Below are 21976 nucleotides of genomic sequence, written 5' to 3'. Positions count from 1 at the left end.
GCCTGTACTTTGGTCTCTGAGTGATCCAATCTATTATTCAATAACTGAAATTGTTTGCGGTGATGAGTATGCAGTCATACTTCTCATGTTTCACTTACATGTTCTAATAAATGCATTTGAACGCCTTTAGAATAAACCTGGTTGCTATCTCCATACACAGTTATCTGGTGTGGCCTGGAGAATTTGGGGGGAATACTGAAAAGAGAAACGCTTATTTCTCCTCCTGAGTGTTCTGGTAAACAAGGAGACCTTAATTCCAGGGGGAGATTTTGTTTGAAAATTTTAGTTAACACATTAAACAGTATATGTGAAGTAGCTCCAAATTCCTTTTCTCGGTCACTTTGTGCCTAAAATTTGCTGTATTTTTCGTTATACTGTACACTGCCATTATATATCAAGATGGGCAAAGACATAGCTTATGACAGGATCATCATAAAGTTACAACAGTTTCATAAGTTTAGGGAGGTAAATGAGTTGCATTTAGAAATTAATATTTTCATGAAATTATTTTGATTTACTTCTTGATATACTTAGCAACTGTGCATTAAAACTCAGCCTGATACATGATTATACAAGTTGAGAATTACATTATTTTATCATATTTTTATCTTTTGAGAACTACATATTATTTTAAAGTTGTCCCTCAAAGCTCTATATATGGTGATTTTAAAGTGTACACATTTCCATAAAATGTATTTAAATTTTATATTCTTAAGTGTGAGAGAATTCAAAGGACATATAAGCAACTTTGACTTTATGAGATAATCATATAATGCTTGTAGCACTCTAAAAAGGACTTAAAACAAAAATTAACGTTCTGTTTTGTTACACAAGCAATGCATGTTCATTGTATTATTAGAAAAAACAAGAGAGTACAAACATGCATAACTACATGCATGTTGCATAACTACAAAACCAACGTAGTGCTTTTAACATTTACCATGTACTCATCCATTCATTTCTCCATCTGCCTCTCTTTCTCGCACAGTAATAGACCTTCCCTCCTTCTCTTGTCTTAACATTTACTTTATAAGCTTAAAATCATCTCTAAACAAACACAGTTTATATGTGTATTCCCAATGTAATTACTCTTTTATATTACTTAACAATATAAAATTGTATCTGTGACAGTTATTGTGACATTTTGCTATTGTTGAACACTGAACTTAATTCTAGTTTAGATATTAAATGACATTTCTATGAACATTAATATCAATAAATCCTCTCCTCCAGTCTGCCAACGATATGTCTCAAGTGACTGAATGAAATACTTGCACACATACAGTCCCATCCCTAATTCACACATGTAGCTCATTATCCATCTGTCTATTATCTATCATCTGATCCTTCTATTCTTCATATATTTCAGTAAAACTTTCTAGAAATAGATGTAAATGGAACTTCTGGGAAAGATAGGCTTATGAAAAATGTGTTATTTTCTAAAACTATAGAATTGGGACTATAATTTTTCAGGTCCATAAAGGACTATAGTTTCTTTAGCTTGAGAGATCTGAGTTCAGGATAGAGAATATTAGAATCAGCTGAGAAATGCTTTCAAAGGCCTTCATCCTCCGTGTAATCAGTGTCTTTATTGGTGGGGCCTGAGGTTCGCCAAGGTGATTCTGATGTGCCTAGTAAGATAAACGTGTCCCTTATATATACGTCAGAAAACTGAAGGCCAAGGAATGGGGAGTGGCTTTGGTACGAGAGGTTATTACTGCAGTGGAGTAGAACCGAATCTCCAGACAACTGTGCTTTCCAATAGGCTTTTCGATGGAATTTTGTAAGTATGTTCTTTACAAGTGGTATTATACGGGGAAAAAAATCTCTGGGTCGCATAAACTTGGGAATGCTGGCTTAAACCCTGGAGTCAGGCCTCTCTGTAGAGCCTTTGAGCTGCTATTGGGTTTGTTACTCTCTTAATGGAACAACATTTCCCCAACTTAAGTCAGCATGGCACTGACCCCTAGAGTATCTTGAGGGATTAGTGTCATTTTAAATGTCTTTTGACGGGTGCCTGGGTGGCTTAGTCGGTTAAGCGTCCAGCTTTGGCTCAGGTCATGGTCTCACGGTTCATGGGTTCGAGCCTCGCGTTGGGCTCCGTGCTGACAGCCCAGAGCCTGGAGCCTGTCTTCAGATCCAGTGTCTCCCTCTCTCTCTGACCCTCTCGTGTTCATGCTGTCTCTCTCTCTCTCTCCCTCAAAAATAAGTAAAAACATTAAGAAAAACTCTTTTGACAAATATTACTCACCATATTGCCATTTGCATCTCTGTAATGAAACTGTGTTCTATATGGAGGGTAAAAAAAATCTAGGTGTTCATTAATTTGGTTATTACTAATCAACCCTAACTTTTTCATGAGTAAGTTCAAAATAAAAATGCCTAATTTCAACTGTTGATATTTTAAGTAGTGGATCCCCAGTTCTAGCAAGTTAACAGAATCACCTGGGGGGTTTCTTACGCTGCAGATTGCTCACTCCCTCCCCAGCTGAGCCGGTCTGGGGTGAGGCCTGAGAACAGACATTTTTAAAAATTTCAGCAGCTGCTGCTGCTGCTGCTTCTCCAAGAACCGTATTTTGAGAAACCATTGCTTTAAAAGAAATATTGAGATTTTTCAGTATATTTTCATCTGAGAAAAATAGTGACATCATTCACTGGCTGGTGTCCTCTTTACGTTCTTCTTATTGAAAATCATTTGTTTTAACCTGCCCCCTTTTCACAAATCAGTAGGGCTCAGGAGCCAACAATGGAGTGTGAATTTTTAAATGTGTTAAAAATCCATGGTTGAATCCAAGGCACAATCCCAGGGACCCTCTTCATTCTTCATTAGCCATTACAACCGAGGCTGGAATGTTAGGTTCAGAATTCATTTTGCTCTCGGTTTTCTATTTTTTTTGTTTCTTCTCTCTGCTCCATTTTGCACACACCTGTGCAAAGGTGATTAGTGATTCCTGTAGGAAGGCATTTTGCCAAATTTTAGACTTAAACATTTGTCTTTGGTTATTTTTAATATTTCGTTTGCTTATGGAGTAGTTACCAGGTAATCATGGCCTTCACATAAATAAAAAGCTAGAGTTCTCAAATTTTTTTGTCATTGGCAGCTTTTATAATCTACATCACAATATTGACGTGTGCACTTATGCATATGTAGTCATAACTAAAACACAAGTTTTACAAAATAATTCTTTATCTTAATATATAGAGTGTACTTTTATATATATTTTAAATGCTTCACTTAAAATTGTTTGTTGTAAAGTTGACCCTAATCAACTTCAATGTTTCACGTAAACATAAATATTAAAGAATATTTTGATTTATAGAACTTGTGAAATTGCTTTCATTACCTAATGCTGGTTTGGACTTGGACCTTTGGGATCCAATTTTTTTAAAGACCATATTCATATTTATGTCTAAATACTTTCAACATTTAGAAAAAAGAACGTGTGTGTTTGTTAAAGTATCTCAAGATACTAATGTGTTATTTGGTCATGTAAGTTTTCAGGCCTGGGTGGAAGGTTGGACACAGTCAGTTCTCCGTAAACCTGCTGACTTGATGTTGGTACTTTCTACAGCCTTCCTAGAAATTTTTGCCTGTCCAATTAAGTCTTTTCTCTTGTTGACTCTCTGCATCTCCGCAGTGTGCTGCCAAAAAAAAATCAGATGTGATTTGTTTTCCAGTTTGGTTTTGAGGAGATTACCTTTGGAATATGCAATATTCCATATAGTCTCATATATTTGTTTATGTTGTTAAAAAAGTATTTAACAAGATTAGCAAAACAACAACAAAAATAGTACAGAGATGCCTTTTGGATTAATGAGTGAAATTCTCTGTTTCCTGCCAGGGGAAGGCAATAAGGTAATTCAGTCACAAAAACCTAGTTTAAGTAGATAGAAAATGAATATTCAGACTTAAACTCCTGTGGGCTTTTCTTGAATCATTATTGATTGGACCTTACCTCCTACCTCAGGAGACAAAATGGTTGTAGTTAGGATTTAATTGTGCTTAGTTATAATACATCTTCTCTAGTATACTTTATTTTTAAAACAAAAAATTGATTAAACTGGAAAACCTGCAAAAATCAAGGGAACATGTTATAAAATTGCTACCTTTTGGCAGATGGTTTGAACAACTTATGGTAAACAAGAATTACCCTCAACTGCATGATATAAATTTAGCAGCATAGATATTGAAGTATATATCAATGGATAATTTTAATTCAATTATATTTAAAGGAATTTATGCTGTTCTATAAATGTACTTTTTAATAAATACTCCATATGAAAAAGCTCTGGTCCCCTCAGGATGACCCTGAGTAATTCAGCACTGAGGAAATGTGCAAAATTATATTTTAATGTGAATAATATAAAGATAATGATAATGCTAATACCTGAATGTAATTTGTGACTCTGATATCATCATGGTACTATGGTTTACTTAATTTTTACAACATTTTTTGTAGCTAGATTCTTTTTTTTGTCGTGATGTATATGACATGTACACCTGAAACTTAGAGGTTATAACACAATTATTGGTATTCGTATGTATTGCAAAATGGGTATGACATTAAGTCTAGAAGTTAGATGTCATCATGGTACTATATTTTTAAATACTCCTGTCGATCTGTTTTTTAGCGGGGGGAAATACAGTTGGCAAATGAAGACCTGGATGTGAGAGTATTTGTTATCTTAAGTTTAATATTCTTTTCATTGTCTATCTTTTCTGATGTAGCCTGAAAAAAATGAGAGTGAGCCAGGCAGCCAAAGGATAAAACCTGTTTTTATCGACGATGCTAATTTTGGACGGCAGGTATCCTACCAACACGCAGCAGTCCATATCCCCACTGACATCTACGAGGGCTGTAAGTAAAAGAATTTCAACACCTGTTGTAATACCATGCTCTTGTCTGTCTTTTGTATCTCCTATTGGGGGAGAAAAGGAACAAATGTGAGGTCCTGTGTTGTTGCAATGTCGTTGAAAAGTCAGTGGTAAACTCTCCGTAACAGAAGAAGTGGGATTTCCTTTAGCAGTTTATTTATATTCAGAAAGCTGCACTATGTGAATATTCGTGGGAGAGATTGTATCTACTGGACATGTCCTTCTGCTCTGGTTGAATAGGTCCTTCTGCCTTCCCAGGGCTATCCAAACTGAAAACTAATAGATAATTTTTTTAAAAAGTCAAACCATAGCACAAGTGTGCACAAATGCAAATATACTTAAGACCAAAGTATAAAGGGAGAGAGTGATATATTTTACACCTGGCAGTTTTCATCGTGTGAGTGTGTGTGTGTGTGTGTGTGTGTGTGTACACACATACACCTCTCTTACTCTAGGATATAGGTAAAAAATATCTGCCTTTTAAAGCATCGTGGACTCAAGATAAAAAGAAATGTTGGGGAAAAGACTAATGAAATAAGAAGCCATAAAATGAAAGACTTGCTGGAGAAGGTTTCCCTGAGAGAATGGAAGGGCAGTAAGTTGCTTAGGAAGATAGAGGGCAGGAAGCTTGGACCAGGTGTCAATAAGGGCAGAGCCTTGGAATGCTGACTACGAATTCTGCTAAGGACCATCTAGATCTATGAGGACCACCCATGGCCCAGAAAGGAGGGTCTTTGTTCAGTCCTAGCGCTGGTCTTCCATGCTCACCATTCTCTAACCAGTTTGTACTCTGCCTTCTCACATAAATAAGTAGTAAGAAGAAAGGACCATTGGAGGTTTTTCAAAACTATGTTTCTTCTCTTGCCCATAATTACAGAGGCTGTAGAGAGAATTGGGTATCCAGAACTCCCTGGGTTCTGGCCAGATGGCCTGAGTTGACAGTTAATGTTTGCATGTTTTCTTTGTAAATCATTTAAATTTCAGGACATTTTCTCACCTGTAAAATAGCATAAGATGACTAACCTAAAAGTTGATCTGAGGATAAACTAAGTTATAACACTCGTTTTCATAATAGTGCCTGCCTAGTAGCAAGTGCACTGTAAATTTTTGTTGTTACTGTTGACTACAATTCAACTTTATTTAAGCAGAGGGAACTAAGTACAGGGATTAATAATATAAATTATAATTTATATTTTGGATTTCCTGTGATTATTTAAATGCACATAAGGTTCTTTTTATAATATAAATCTCATCTTGATCAAATTAGTCATTCTATTTGTTTTTAATTTTTAAAGTATGTATTTTCCTATCAATTATTTTAAGATATTCTATGTATGACTTTTCTCTATTGAACAGAAACAAAATTGTTTGTATAGGTAGTTTCTTTTGTTGCCTGCGAATGAAACATAATTGGACTTCTTTACAATCCAGCACTACTGTTAATTCCAAGTCCTCTTAGGAATTACCTTGGATTTAGGTTCACATATTTTTTTTTAATTTTGACCATTATGTACTTAATTTTTTTTCTAATTACATATTTTTTAAAGAACACATTATATTTGCAATTATATCCTGTAGCTATTACAAGTATTCAGACAATACTGAGCTATATGATTGAGTTTTTCATCTTTTAAAAATAATTTCATTTACCTTCTTTCAAAGTTTTCATCATCTGTTTGTTGGGTATGTCAACAAAATAATCTTACTGCTGTAAGATTATATATTTGAATTCATATTAGCAGGACACACTGTCTAGATGTAGAATTTTTGAGTCAAAATACTTTTCTGTCCATTCTCTGTGGATATCATGGCACTGGTTTGTTGTTGTTTTTTTGACCTGTGTTACTGTGTTGAAGCAACTTGAGGCCAACTTTTTTGTTTTCAATTTGTTAGAAAGCTTTCATGATTGTGTTTCTGTTTTATTGTCTTATATTTGGTGATTGTCTTCCTTACTCCTGAAAATCAGTATCAATATCAGAAGATATTCAAAGTCAGTGGGTTTACAAAAATAATCTATGTAACACTTTGTTTAAAATATATATTAAATGAAAAACTTGCTTAAAATATATATTAAATGAAAAACTTGCATGTGAAAGAAATTAAAGCAAGAATTACTATAACTGAAACAAATATGACATGAACAGAACCCTGCCTATTTAATCCTTTCTGTTCTTGAAAGGGAAGTCCTCTTTTTGTCCAGTTTCAGTAGTCAAGATAGATTCTCTAAGCAAGTTCATAGATTGTGGCTGTTTACAAGGAAAGAAAAATAAAAGGTTAACGGTACTGTGGTTTTATTGTGCTTGCTTGTGGATCTGGCCACTTGGGGAAGCAGGATGAGTGTTTTGGAAAGCTTTGCTGATTCTACCCCCAACCCCCCACGTTTGGTATGGAAGCAAGAGCCAGTGGTCTGCTGCACAGCTCTGAGCAGTACATGGGCACCTTGGGCTCGGCTAACCCGAGAAAGAGGACACCTTGACCAAACTTACTGATTTGCAGGGCAGATGTGATGCCTCTATATGGCCTGAGGGATGAGACACGATTTCAGATCCAGGATGGCATAGACTCCGTGTACCCCGCTGAGTACTCATGGGTTTCTCAGCCCACTTTCCCTCCCTTCATAGACCTAAAATTAAAAGGCTCTTCATACTTCCTCCTACTTATATTTCTATAAAGCAGTCCATCTTTTTTCCAATCTGTAGAAAACTTCCTTGCAGTTCAAATAATCTAATAGGGATTATCAGGAAATCCTCAAATTGTTCATTAAATTCTCAAGGAAGGATATTGGTACTTCCTACATTTTTAAAACGGTCCCCCCCTCTTAAAATCATATGCCATGGTGGCAAACATTAATAAAGCACACATTTAACATAGAGAAGGAAAGCCACCAGCAATAGCACCTCTCATAGCCAATTATAAGTAACCGTTTGGGGCCATAGTCTTATAGAATAAATGCAGAAACAAATCGCCCAAATGAGATTTTCCACATTGCTTTTCAACTTGCTTTTTCCTCAGCTTAGACACTCTTGTTAAACTATTAGAAGGCTAAAGATAAGAGAAGGCTTTCTCTTCAGAGGATTCCCCAGAAAAATAAAGGCAAAGTGACTTTGCCTAGTTTTTAAATGAGGTGATGTTTAAGAAATCAGTGAAAAAATAAGTTTATCATTTTTTTCATAGATAATTAGCCCCTAATTCACCTGTCTAGTAAATTACCACATGCATGCATTTTGTGAACACGGGTCAGAAGGCTCCACAATTGCATTGGCTTTGTTAATTAATTACAACCCTTTGTTTGTTTGTTTGTTTGTTTTGAGTTTCATAGTTGGTTGACTCCATGCTCCCCTTTTAAAATGTAATCTCTATTTACTATAATTTTGTTAACTTTGAAGAAGGGGACTGAAGCAGTTTTGAATGAAAGGCCATATTTACTTGAAGTAAAGTCTAATTCCAATTATTATTATTATTTTAACTACTATGATAAAGGAAATTACTGATACTTTACTTTTGACTTAATTTTAACTTTGTTACGTTATTTGGGAGACAGTGTAGTCCATTGGAGTTTTTAAGATAATATGCTTTGCATGAGAATCTTTATTTTCTTACTCTCTTATTCTATTTGAAGTTTTTTCATTTTAGTTGAAATCACACAGTTTAAGTCTTCATCAGTTACATGCTGGAACAGACATGAAAAATGACACAAAGATTAAGCGTAATTGTTTTAAGCATCTTGTGACACAGTATACAGGTTTGTTTTTGTTTTAGTATCCTACAAAAGAGTTTTTCATTTTTTCATGTTTTCCTTTCCCATTTAGGGTGAGCTATTTGTTCACATCTGCAGAAGATGATTTTAATTAGTCTCAGGGAATAACAAGTACTTTGATTGTGAGAATAAAATATTTAAATAGATGTTTTCAGAAATCATAAGGCGTACTTTAGAATATGTGATAATTTTAAAAACAAAAAGAAAAAAAAGAACCTCTGTCTTGGATTACTTGGTCAGTCTCATTTATCTTAATTTTGGCTTCTCCCCCCCGTTGCTGAAAGCTCCTCAGTAAGACGCTGACCTTGCCTGGCCTGTACCTTCTGGACTGTGTGAGTAAATGACACAGGTGTAAAATCGGAAGTGTCAACAAGGTCTTGAAAATTTAATAATTACTGGTATTCATGATGCAGTTCATCAGAACCTATCAGACTTACAGGATTGTTCTAGGTTTCTGAATTTAATAAATGTGAAAGCTTACTTTAATTGAAGGCTTAACTGAAGGAAACAGCTTCTTTTACTAAGGCAGGTGTGTGACTATATTCTCAGAAGCAATCTTCTGTTCTAATTTCTCAAAGGCAATTACTTTTTAAAGTCCCAAGAATTGAAATGTGATTATCTTTGCTCATTGATACATTTAAAGTTTTTGAGTAGTGCATTTAATTAGAACCTTATCCAAAAGTGTTCATTTTTGAGAATTTCTCTGGTACTTAGAATTTCACTTGGTACTTAGATTTTTAGAGGGCATTCAAAGCATACTTAATTTTCAGATCTAAGTTATCTGTTGGGCTGTTAAAAACACAAACATAGTCAATCCTTCTCACACTAGTTTCTATTTAGATAATTTGGTTTTAATCACAAAACTTTATAAATTTTTTAAATCACTTTAGATCAAGTATAGGGAATGTCTTCATAGGATGGATGATAGTGATTTATCAATAAAAATTTATATTTATAAAATTATTACAGTTCTAAAAGAATGTGCAATAACAAGGGAACATAAAAAGTCCCAAGATGCATGACATTTTCAGGCACAAAATACTTTCGTCCTAATACTTACATTGTCATGTATGCAAAGAAATTACTTTCATTTTAGAAATGGAAAAGTAAACTTTTATCACAAAAGAGTATCCATTTTGATAAAAGAAGACACAATTTTCAGGAATTGTATTGCCTTTTAAAGTCTCCTATTGCTTTACTAACTATACTTCCTATAAGTGGAACTACTTATAAATACTAATAATGGCGTAATTTTTTCTAATGTTTACTTATTTTGAGAGTGAGAGAGAGGGGGGAAGGGCGGAGAGAATGAATCTCATTTCCCCATGGTCAGCGTGGAGCCAGATCCAGGGTTCGGACTGAGGAACTGTGAGATCATGACCTGAGCCAAAATCAAGAGTTGGATGCTGAACTGACTGAGTGACCCAGGTGCCCCTGCAACTTATCTTGATGTTTTCTTTTGTCTTTCAAAATATAGCTACAATCTCTCAAATGCTGCCAATATAAACATTGGAGGGAAAAAACTGTCCTGCCTTTGCTGACAATTATAGCAATTTCACAATCTCTTATAAATTTGAACAATCTCTTCTAAATATGGAGATCTTTTAATTATAGACTCCCGGTTAATAGTTTACATTAAATTGTTCTAAACAACTCATTTGATTATCCCAACAAATAACACAAGTAATATCTTTTATAGATTTAGAAAGTTAATATTTTAATTGATCAGCATCCTCAAAATAAATAAGCTGTCTGACTTCACAGCTCAGAGAGTTATAAAGAAGATTCATTCCACAACCCAAAAATACTCATATAAAAATAAATATAATACAAAGTAATGAAGAAAATACAAAATAGAAAGAAAAATTAACAAATTAGCCTGTATTTAACTTTGAAAACCTTCATGGCTGGTGTGAGGGAGACAAGAGAGAAGGTTTGTTGGAAAGTTGTAGGACAACTTTGTCTATAATGGAATCGCTGCTATCTGTTGGCTCAATGGAAATGTTTTCTGCATGGTGGCCCTTGTATATGCTCACACAGATGTTGATTGCAGTAGAGTATTAATGAACTCTTGTCATAGACTCTATTCATTGTAACTGGCAACAAGGCAGGCAGCCTGACCTAGAATGAAGCAAAACATTCCTAAGCTTACCCTGGTATGGAGAAGGAAAGGATTTTCCATAGGTGTTTTGCAGTGACAAAAAATACACCAGTGTCAGTTGTGGGCACCTTCCAATGTTGTGAAACATCGCTGACTTCTGCCACACCCACAGCCTGAGGCTGAGCATCTGAACATGGGAGATGATCACCCCCAATCCTTCAGCAAGACAGACAGAAAGAGAATCAGTTGTGATCATTTAACGTTTGGCATCACATCTCATATTTCATCTCATTTTTGTGGTTCGTTTATCGAGTTAAAATTTATTATAAACATTTGCTCATCTTATAGAACGTTGGCAGAACAAGTTACTCTCAATCCATGTTTCTACTTTATTATAAAGTTTACTTATTTATTTTGAAAGAGAATGAGCAGGAGAGGAGTATGGAGAGAGGGAGAGAATTCTAAGCAGGCTCCACAGTATCAAAGAAGAGCCTGATGTGGGGCTTGAACTCACTAACTACAAGATCATACCTGAGCCAAAATTAAGAGTCAGACACTTAAACAAATGAACCACCCCTGTAACAAGGTATCATAAAATGTAAGAAAATGAATGGTGGTAATCAAAATGGACTCAGTGGTAGGCCAATTATAGAATAAATTGGAAACCTATTCACATTTCTAACCAAAGATAATCCTTCAGGCTGGGTCATTTCTATAAAACTTTTGAGGAATATATGCTTGGAAGTTTAAAAAAGGTTATTAGAACACATTAAGATATGAAAAGAGTATTAATACATGCTACTGCTTATACAAAATAAAAATTGTACATAAAAGGAAAAAATAATAGTACAATCTTGTGAATAAAGCAAAATTCAAAAGAAAACATTTACCAAGTAGTGATGAAGTATAACAGATGATGACAAAATACATGGCTGAGGTATCTGATAGTGCTAAGTATTTATTGATGCATCTTAAGCATTCCATAAAGCCTTAGGCATTTATTTATATTTATATTTTTGCAAGAGTATGAATGAGGGAGGGGTCAAGAGAGGAGAACAGAAGATCCTAAGCAGGCTTTGTGCTGACAGCAGTGAGCTTGACGCAGAGCTTGTACTCAGAAACCACGAGATACCTGAATGGAAGTTGAATGCTCAACCAACTGAGCCACCCAGGCACCCCTTAAGGCCTATTTTTATTAAAATCTGATCAAATACTGCCAGAACCAAAAATTCTTCGTGTAGTGGACTAGATGTAATTTTCATAATTTTCTAAATCCTGTCAACTAGAAATCCATAGCAGGCCTCATTCATATCAGTCTCTTTTAAGAATAAATAGGGATGGATGTCTGTTGTCTTGGTTGCTATACAACATGATAGTGGAGACTGTACCCGCTTCAGTAAGACAAGTATTGGAGATAAGCTATTAATACTGGAAGTATACAGTCAAAACTGTGCAAGATGTATAAGGGAAGGAACTTAAAAGCTTTTGAGGAATTAGGATATTTCAGTAAGGAGGCTATTTATAATATACATAACTGTAAATTATTTCCAGATTATTAGCATGAGTAAAAAAGTATAAGAACTCTATCATACTCAACACAAGAACCATTAAAAATTTTAGATTATATCTGAAATCTAGACAATGAACATTAGAATATATTTCAGCATATTTTTTCCAAAAAGAATGTACATTCTATTAACATCCTATTTTTTTCAAGCTCAAATTGTATACGCTTTAATGATTGGTGATTTTGATTATTCACATTTAGTAATTCTAACCATTTTATATTAATACAAAAAATAGTTTGGGGGCGCTTGGGTGGCTCCATCAGTTAAGCATCCAATTTTGGTTCAGGTTATGATCTCATGGTTCATGACTTTTAGCCCTGCATTGGGTTCTGTGCTGACAGTTCAGAGCCTGGAGCCTGCTTCCGATTCTCTGTCTCCTATTCTCTCTGCCCCCTCCTTACTCATGTGCATGCACATGCACTCGCTCTCTCTCTTTCTCTCTCTCTCTCTCTCTCATTAAAAAATGAACATTAAAAAATTCTTAATCTGAACCTTCAAATACTAGAATTGTAAATACTATGTATAATCATGGGCAAGTGTGAAATAAGCGTTCATTTCATTGAGTTTTAGTTGGGATGCGTGGACAAGAATATAGAGTCTAAAAGAAGTGGACCTACATCTTATCTCTACCTTGGAATTACTTAAATCCTTCATCTCAGAAGAAGATAATATACCCTATTTGGTTATGGTGAGAATTAAATGTGCTAAATAATGTTAAGAGTCTGTCAAATAGGAAATGCTTCTATATTCTTATTTTTATTATCCGCAAAGGTAAGCTGAGTACAAAGGATCATTTTTTTCTGGGATTCATATTACTAACATATGTTACTCTAAACCATATCATATTTAAGTTTTTATGACTGACATTCAAATAATTTTAAGTTAATATTTTTAACTGATAGATTCACTAATTACACATGAGAGATCAAAAGAAACTTCCAGCTAATTAGTCTAAGTTTTGTAGGATGGTAACTCATTCTTGTTAAAATTTCTGGTTAGTCTTGGTAGACTTGAAAGCATCCAGCATGACTGTCCTCACCATGATGAAGTTTCTCAGTGCACCCCTAGTGCTCTGGTGCTTACAGACCATGCAGCAATTACCATCATTTCTAATCTGTTGGAATTCTTTTTCTGAGTTACTGTTTTCAGAGGTGGGACTTACCACAAATGTAAATTTCTATAGAGATAAAATGATACAGAATATTTTTAGCAGTAATATTTGGTTTGTTTTGTTTTAGCTAGTTTATAAATATATATAATGGTAAATGTACATATTAATATAAAATATATTTTTCCTGCAATTCTGGAGGGTACCTCACTCCATACTCCCAAGTTATATGTTGAAAGACTGAAAAAGTAAATGTTTTTAAAGAGCAGTCAGTAAAGTGTTACAATGGTCATAATATTAATAAATAGCTTCTTTCTTCTAAATGTTTTCAATTATAAAGCCTTGATTCTCATCATGGAACCAGAAATCTCAGAAGGATTTCCCTAAAAATTATAGTTGATTTTGTAACAAAGAAATCATCCATTGTTTAAAAAAAAAAAAAAGGTAAACTTAATTAGCATTGTTCCTCATTAGGAGTAGAGCATTGGAATAGTAAGTACTCCTAAAAAAAAAAAGACTTTTTGAGGACAGGTCTGAAGTACAACATGTAGATTTCAGGCTAGGGTAATTTGATCATATTTAATAAGTGTAGCAATAAGGAGAAGCAATGCATTTCAGGTAGAGTTTGTACTCTATTGTCTTTTTCTCATGATGTTTTTGAAATACATGTCTTTCATAGATAGTGATACAGTGCTCAATTTGCTGATGGGAAAATTAGACCACAGGTAAACCCAAAGGCCAAGGATACAGTATTCTGATCTTACAGATACTGGTCCTGTAGTTCATTTAAGATTGTGGAGTAACCAATTAGTAATGACAGTTACAAATTTTAAAAATTGCTATGGACTGGATTGTGGTACCCCAAAATTCATACGTTGAAATCCTAACCCCCGTCATGGCTGTATATGAGATAGGGGCTGGTAGGAGGTAATGAAGGTAAAATGAACGGCAGAATGGGAGGCCCTAATCTTAGAGGATTGGTAGCCTTAGAAGAAGAGGTGCTTACATGCACACACAGGGAGAAGGTCATGTGAGGATATAAGGAGAAAATGGCTGTCTACAAGCCTGGAAACAATGCTATCACAAGAAATCAAGAATCCTATCACCTTGATCTTGGATTTCCCAGCCTCCACAACTGTGAGACAATAAATTTCTCATTTAAGCCACCCAGCGGATAGTATTTTGTTATGGCAGTCAGGGCTGACTTGAACACAAATTTATTTGCTAAGAAAAAAATGTGATTGTCTTAAACTCAGCGTTTAAAAGAATAACTAAAACAAGCTACTCAGGGTTTTTAAAACACCCTATGAAAAATTTCAGCTGGATATGTCACACTCTGTGCTGAAATATAATGGTTGAGAAATATTTGGCTGCTATATTTGGATTTACAGGGCCCCTTTTTTTTCATTTTAATTCAGAATCGTGATTTCTGTACTTCCCCTCGAAGCTCTTATGCTCTGGAAACCAATTAATGTTCACCAAACTCCATAGAAAAATAGACTTGATTGGAAAGACAATGAATTTGCAATTCTAAGCATCTATGCCAACAATTAGATTGATCATGGAGAATTCCCTAAGTTATTTAGTGAATATCCACGCTTTGTATAATAGAGGTTGAGATTTATAGTTACTAAACTGTGGTTTCATTTGGCTTTTGTTTTGTCACATTTAAAAGAGGACAGAAGAATATTGTAATAACCTGATTGTCATTTGATCAAGGTCCCCAGTGTCCAAGATGGTGCTGACAAATTGCTTTGTTTTTGTTTTTATCAGTCTGAGCAGATAATGTTCTGTGCACACTACAAGTTGGTTAAATTCTGAATACTCTGTTCCTGGTTCAATTTGCAAAGCATCTCAGCCCCTTTATTGAAACTGGAGGGATATTTTAACTCATAATGATATTTGCAGTTAAAAAAATCCCTAGATCTCATTAAAATTAAAGTTGTAAATTAGCTCTTGAGATAGCTTCTATTGCAAGGTTCACTTCTTTAATGTAAACCTTTATAATGGAGGTTGCATCCATAGCACCTACCGTGTTATTGACAACTACTCATTATTTCCAGCAGAATTTTTCTGGCACGTTCTGAACAAAATTTAAGTAATCTGACCCACTAGTTTCCATTTTATATGGCTACATAACATTAACGTCTCACAAGTATATATTTCATTTAATTCATTTCATCTCTTCAGAAAATTTTATATGAATGACAAGCGGGCATAATACTTTAGTTAAAACGTATAATTCACTGTGTTCTGTATGAATAATTTTGTGGTACAAGTGTGACATGTGGTTTGTTGTAAAAATCTAGCTTTATTTTGATAGCCTTCTGTACTTTTTCAGTGAATGAGTATCAAAGGTGACTTTATAATAATAAAGTGGCCTTCATCACTTTAAGTCATAAACAGGTTTAAAACTTTCAATTCAGAACTTATAATGTGTATTCTCGTGTAATAGCCAAAATTCCGAATTTGACTTAGCATTTGCTAACTCTTCTCCCCTGCTCTAGATGAAAGCTCATGAAAGCCTACCCCAGAAAAGGGGCTAAGAGGGTGGGGCATTTCCTAGCAGTTCTCTGAATTTTACATCCATTAGGTCGGAGCAAGGAAGGGAAGGGAAAGAAGATGGGTGTTTCTGGACTGGGAGGCTTTCTGGCAGGGCTGGGTGGGTAATGGGTCTTACAGATAATCTACGCTTTGTGGGGAGATTTAATGGGCCATTGAGACACTTCTTCCTGGGTTCCTTTGGCTCCATAGACGTACCTCTTTATACAATGAGAAAACTTAAAGCTGGTTGCTTGCATAGGCCCGGGAGGCATTTTAGATTTGCCTCCCCAGAATTACGTAGGGTACTAGAGGAGAATAGTAACATCCTACATGCTTCGTGCCAGTGTTAGCCGATGCTACCAAAGCAGCCAAAATTTGCACATACAGTGTTGGATAGTTCATAATGTTTCAGTGCATGTCTCTTCTACTGTATTTCACTACAAAATTTTCCTCCCATTGGTGCCTGCATGTTATTTGGCCAAAAGGAAATCCTGCAGTTCTTAGGAGTCACATGAAAAATGTTCTCTAAGTTCTCTTTGAGTACTCAGAAAATTGTTTACAACTTTTTTGTCAACAAATATGGTTAATTTTGATATTGAATTAATGTATCTCATCCAGTAAATCCGACACCCATGTTTAGATCACATAAGTCCCAGCACTCAGTCTAACGTGCATGCAACTCACTAAGGAGTATCCTAGATCTTCCCATAACTTATTTTCAGAGCTGGCGTTTATTTACAGTGTCTTTTTTTAAGGGAGAGATATTATACACCATGTTTATTAAATGTCCTTAATTTCTATTTGTTTTTCATATTTTATTGTGAGCTGTGTTAAAATAGTGTAAATTTTTTTATTAATGAACATGAATATCTAGGAGGTTGTAAAAATGACCAGTTATTGCTCCCCTTTTGCTTACTGTTTAGTGGGAACTAAAAATAAAAATTCACTGTGTCTTTGTTTCTAAAAAGAAATTTGAGAAGCAACATAGAGGGACAGCATGAAAAGATGTGGCTACAATTCAATTCCTCTGTAAATTTGATAGCTGGAAATCAGAAGTACTTGGCTAGCTTTTTATGATGGGTATAACCAGTGACAAGCCATTCAAAGGTTGAAGAAGAGAGATAATGAAATCTTAAATTAGAATAGCTTTCCAAACAGACTGACAGTACTGTTCACAGCAAATTAAAAAGGGATTGACAATCGTAGAGAAAGTGGAGGTCTGGAATTTGAGATGAGAATTTTTTAATCATCTGGCCTTTTGCTTCATGTATAAAATCTTCGCAGATTTCTCCCTAGAGATAAAAAGGCATTTAAAAGATCTTTCTAAAATCCTATTAAAAGAGAAAGATTTTGAATGGATTAAAGATTCCAAGACTATTTTGTCTCAAGATAAAAAGATGATATTTTACAAGTTACGGGGCTGTGAGCTACACAAGTATTGAGACTGAATTTAGTCAATATTTACTGTCAATCTAGCAAACCAAGTCGTAAACAATTTTAATGAATAATACATGGAACTTTTAGAAAAACATTGCTTAAGGTATATAGCATTGTAAATATAGTACCAAAGGTCTTGCTATTTGGTTCATTCCTGTGTAAAGGTTTTTATTTAGTTTCCTGTGAATGGTAGTAACTGGAAACTGAGAAGTTCCATATTAGCTCCCATGGACACTTGTGGTCCTTTGTCTCATATTCTCCAAGTCTGGAACTCAACATTACTACCTTTCCAGTCTATGAAGACCGGTTATCTTCTACTTTCTTATTAATCACTGCCTATCATCTGAAAATGATCAGATATGATTAGGTCAGTTCAGATATAGAATATTAAACCCCCTCCCCCCCCACCCAAGGAGAGCTACACAAATAGTAAGTGGAAGGCTTTATTTTCGAAAGAAACCAATCTCGTATCTTTAATACTTGAAATGACTTCTCTATTGAATTTTTAATTTTGTAAATCAGAAACCATAGTTGACCCACAGAAGAACATCTCCATTCCAGAATCACCTATTTTTTTTACTTCCCTTCCCTACCCTCTACACCCCAAAGCAAAGAAAAAAATAACAAGGAAATCTGGAGTTTAAATTGTTTTCCAGTACATGTATGCCACGCTTTCCCATTTCTAATAGAAAGGTTAATGAAAGAAATCTTTTATCTCCTGTATTTTTGTCATTTATTATTTGAAGTTTTTGCATTCTCAAATTCAAAATAACATCTTTCTTGATATAAAAATGTTTTCTCCTTTCTTTTTAAATGTAAAGAACTTCAATGCAATAATTATGCATATGTATTATTTCTGATAGCTTGATCTTAAATTTATTTTTGTAATTAGCTTGAGTTCTAGTTTTCTAGTCTAGAGAATTAAAAAATATTATATTAAGAAACAGCCTGATTTTTCATCACACTTATTTCTAAAAGATTTATAACTGTTTGTAAATAATTCCTGAAAGGGCCAAAATGTTTCTCATCGACTTAAAATATAATTCAAGATAAGGATCTTTAAAGATATTTGAGAAATAGAAGCTTTTGTCAAGTATCCAATGATAAGATTGAACAACAGCTATCTATAATTTAAAAAGACCATGCGAATATTAGGTATATAATTATCTTCTTGCAGAATGATATTTATTTCAGTTATGGTGAAGTCACTTCTCATATATACTGGTATTTTACTTCTATTACAGTCTGTTTTTTAAGCCAAGTTCTACTGTTAAAATCTCATGAGTCTAAATTTTTTGTCTAATATTTATTCTCATGAAAATTTTTTGAAAGATTTCCATATTAGAAAAATTGGGAAGAGATCCTATAGTGGTGGAGTATGGAGCCTTTGATAGAGATGGAAAGTAATAACAAAAATAAAAATTAAATGGTAGAAAATGTTTTAAATGATGAAAGGAAAAGGATGGTAGTTGAGTGAATATTCAAATCAACTGCCTTTGAGCAAAAATATATTGAAGTTGGCATTTGTGAGATCATTATAATACATACCACACTACTTCCCTCAAAGGACTGTTCAGAGAATTAAAAGAGAACATATAAAATACGTAGATCATTGTTAGATGATGGTTAAAACAAAATCTATCCTGGGGCCCATGGGTGGCTCAGTTACTTAAGTTTCTGACTCTTGTTTTCTTCTCAAGTCATGGTCTCGCAGTTGGTTAGATTCATCGCAGGGTCTGGCAGTGTGGCCCCTGCTTGGGATTCTCTCCCCCTACCTCTCGGTCCCTCCCCTACTCATGCACAGCGTGTTGCTTACTCGCTTGCTCACACGCATTCTCTCTCTCCCCCCTTCAATCATTTTTTGGATTAAAAGTTTTAATATTCAAAAAAACATTCAATTATAGAATTCTAATATCAGTGAACTAAGAATTATTTCATATTGATTAGTTTCTGTTTATAGATCTTTGGTCAAGGTTATTACAGTATTGTGAGTAGCTTGTGAACATGAACTTCAACAAATTTCGAGATTGGTTTTAATATTTTAATGAATAGATTGTGAGTCTGAAGCTTTGCAAGTATATTTACTGGGAATATTGGGTTTTATTCTTTCTCAATTTTTTTTCAGGAATAGAATTTAGTAATTCATCACTTACATATAACACCCAGTGCTCATCCCACCCAGTGCCCTCCTTAATGCCCATCACCCCTTCAGCACTTTCCCTCACCCCGCACCCCACCAGCAACCCTCAGGTTTTTCTCTGTATTTAGAAGTCTCTCATGAATTATCTCCCTCTCGATGAAGAACATTGTCTTTAATTTGCAGTCTCCTTTTATGTAATAAGTGCTGTATTCCAGAGTTTATCAGGTTTCAGTCTTTGAAGTTCAATTGAGTTTACTAAACATACAATGATAATACTTTTTGCTACCATAAAGCCAATTCCAACAGAATGAGTAGAATTAACAATACTTATCTGAGGATTGAGGTATGTTATAGGCCTTTAAATAAAATGTTTCTACCTTTCTCACTAGCATTTATTATTTGTCTTTTTGATTTTTGGCATTCTGACTAGTGTGAAGACATACCTTATTATGGTTTTGATTTGTATTTCCCTAGTGAGTAGTAATGCTGAGCATCTTTTCATGGCTCTGTTGGCCATCTGCATGTCTTGTGTGAAAAATGGCTATTTAGATCCTCTGCTTTTTAATTGGTTTGTTTCTTTTTTTTTATGTTATTGAATGGATGAGTTCCTTAAGTGTTTGGATATTATCCCTTTGCAAATATATGATTTTCAAATAGGTTCTTGCATTCAACAGATAGATGATTTCCTTCAGTGTTCAGAAGCTTTTTAGTTTGATATAGTCCTGTTTGTTTTTGCTTTTGTTGCTCTTGCTTTTGGAGTCAGATTCAAAAAATTATTGCCAAGACTGATAACAAGCAGTTGACTGCCTATGTTTTCTCTTACGAGTTTTATAAATTAAGATTTTTACATTCATATTTTGAGTTAATTTTTGTGTATAGTGTAAGATATAGTGGTTCAATGTTATCCTTTTTGCATATAGCTATCTAGTATTTCCAACAGTATTTGGTGAAGAGATTCTAATCCTTCCTCACTGTAAAACCTTCCCTCCTTTATCATAAATTAATTGACCATATATGCTTGAATTTATGCTGGGCTCTCTCTTCTGTTCCATGAATCTATATGTATGTTTTTTACCCAGAACCTTTTGGTTATAAACACAAATTGTTGGCAATGTCACATTTGGGAATAGCAGATAAAAGGGGAAAAATGGGAGATTGGTACTTTAATAGAATAAATATAAGAATTTTCTGTTGAGTCAAAGAAATGAAAAGGCTTTGCTTCAGATTGATTTGGAAGGCCAGAGAAACTGACAAATAATATAAAAGATTCTGGCTTCCATCAGTTTGATACAGAACACAAAGTGACAAGAAAATACAGGCTTCTTTTAAAAACATGAATAAGATTAATATCAAAGCATATACATTTGGGGAAGAATGGTAAAACACATTTCAGTAAACCACCAGTGTCTCTGTCAGAATGGCAACTGTGTGCTTAACATCAAATGGAGTTTATTACTTAGCGTGTGCCTAATTTTAGGTCTTATGAAGTAGAAGATTTAAAAAGTATTGATCTGTTTGTTACCTCCTGATAGGACATTTTAGTGAAAGGGTGATTGAAATGTACATTTTCAGAACAAAAATGTAATATATTTTTAAGTAATTAAATCTCGCCACTCTTGCCTTCTGATGGATAAGGGAGGTTGGCCCTCGTGCGTTCAGAGCTGGTGCAGATTTACATCAGTTTTGGAAGTCAAAGGTTGCAAGTGAATTGCAGAAGAGAGCCACACAGCAATGGTGAGAAGAGCGTGTTTGGCAATTTGAAGTGTCTGTATTATACAGATACGACTCCTGTGGTAGAACTTTATGGTCTTACAAGCCCATGTAATCATCGAGCCTCAGTCTCCTGAGGCTCAGTAAGAGTAAAGGCACAATAGATTACCTCATCATTCTGAGGGAAGCAGAAGAGAAATTGATTCTTCTCCAAGTGCACAGTGAGCATTAGTTAAAGTGTTGTACATACAAGAGGTGTAGCCATTGTATCCCTGGGTACTTGATTTAAGTCAATAAGTATTTTAAAAGCAACATTAAAAAAAACTGCATTAGAAGATAATAGGTTTTTATCGGTTTCAATATCTTTACATTATCTCTTGATGGACTGTGAGGCATTCATTGATACATAGAATTTGTATTTGGTGCATTTATTTTAATGCAGATGTGAAAGTCATACTTGAAAGGCACATTTTGCTTTTTTGTTAAATGAAAACATGAGAGAGTGTTCTGCCCACTGATTACCTTAATGGGGAAAGATGTTCTTGTTTATGAGGGTTAGGTCCACATTGTTTTTTTTGGCAGTCTATCTTTGCTAAGTAAAGCTTCTTTAATACTTAAGGACCTATAGAGCTTATTGGTGTCAATAACTAACTTCATGCAAACTGATGGTTCCACTGTTAGTGAAACAGTGACTCCCCAGTCTGATTCTTTCATGTGGATTTCATAGCTGAGCTA

The 21976-nt window shown here is 34.5% G+C and overlaps 1 protein-coding gene across 1 annotated transcript in view; it reads left to right on the top strand.

Annotated features, from left to right (window-relative positions):
• The window catches only part of CACNA2D1 (calcium voltage-gated channel auxiliary subunit alpha2delta 1), a 446724-nt gene that overhangs the window by 284904 nt on the left and 139844 nt on the right, over positions 1–21976 (top strand). Inside the window, exon 7 of the mRNA XM_029928178.1 lies at positions 4730–4859. Coding sequence (XP_029784038.1) covers positions 4730–4859 — 130 coding nt within the window. The remainder of the gene's footprint in view (positions 1–4729; positions 4860–21976) is intronic.

The sequence above is a fragment of the Suricata suricatta genome, chromosome 2 (assembly GCF_006229205.1).
Source record: "Suricata suricatta isolate VVHF042 chromosome 2, meerkat_22Aug2017_6uvM2_HiC, whole genome shotgun sequence".
Taxonomy (NCBI): Eukaryota; Metazoa; Chordata; class Mammalia; order Carnivora; family Herpestidae; genus Suricata; species Suricata suricatta.
The sequence above is the reverse complement of the archived record's forward strand: the minus strand, read 5'-3'. Positions and strand labels throughout refer to the sequence as shown.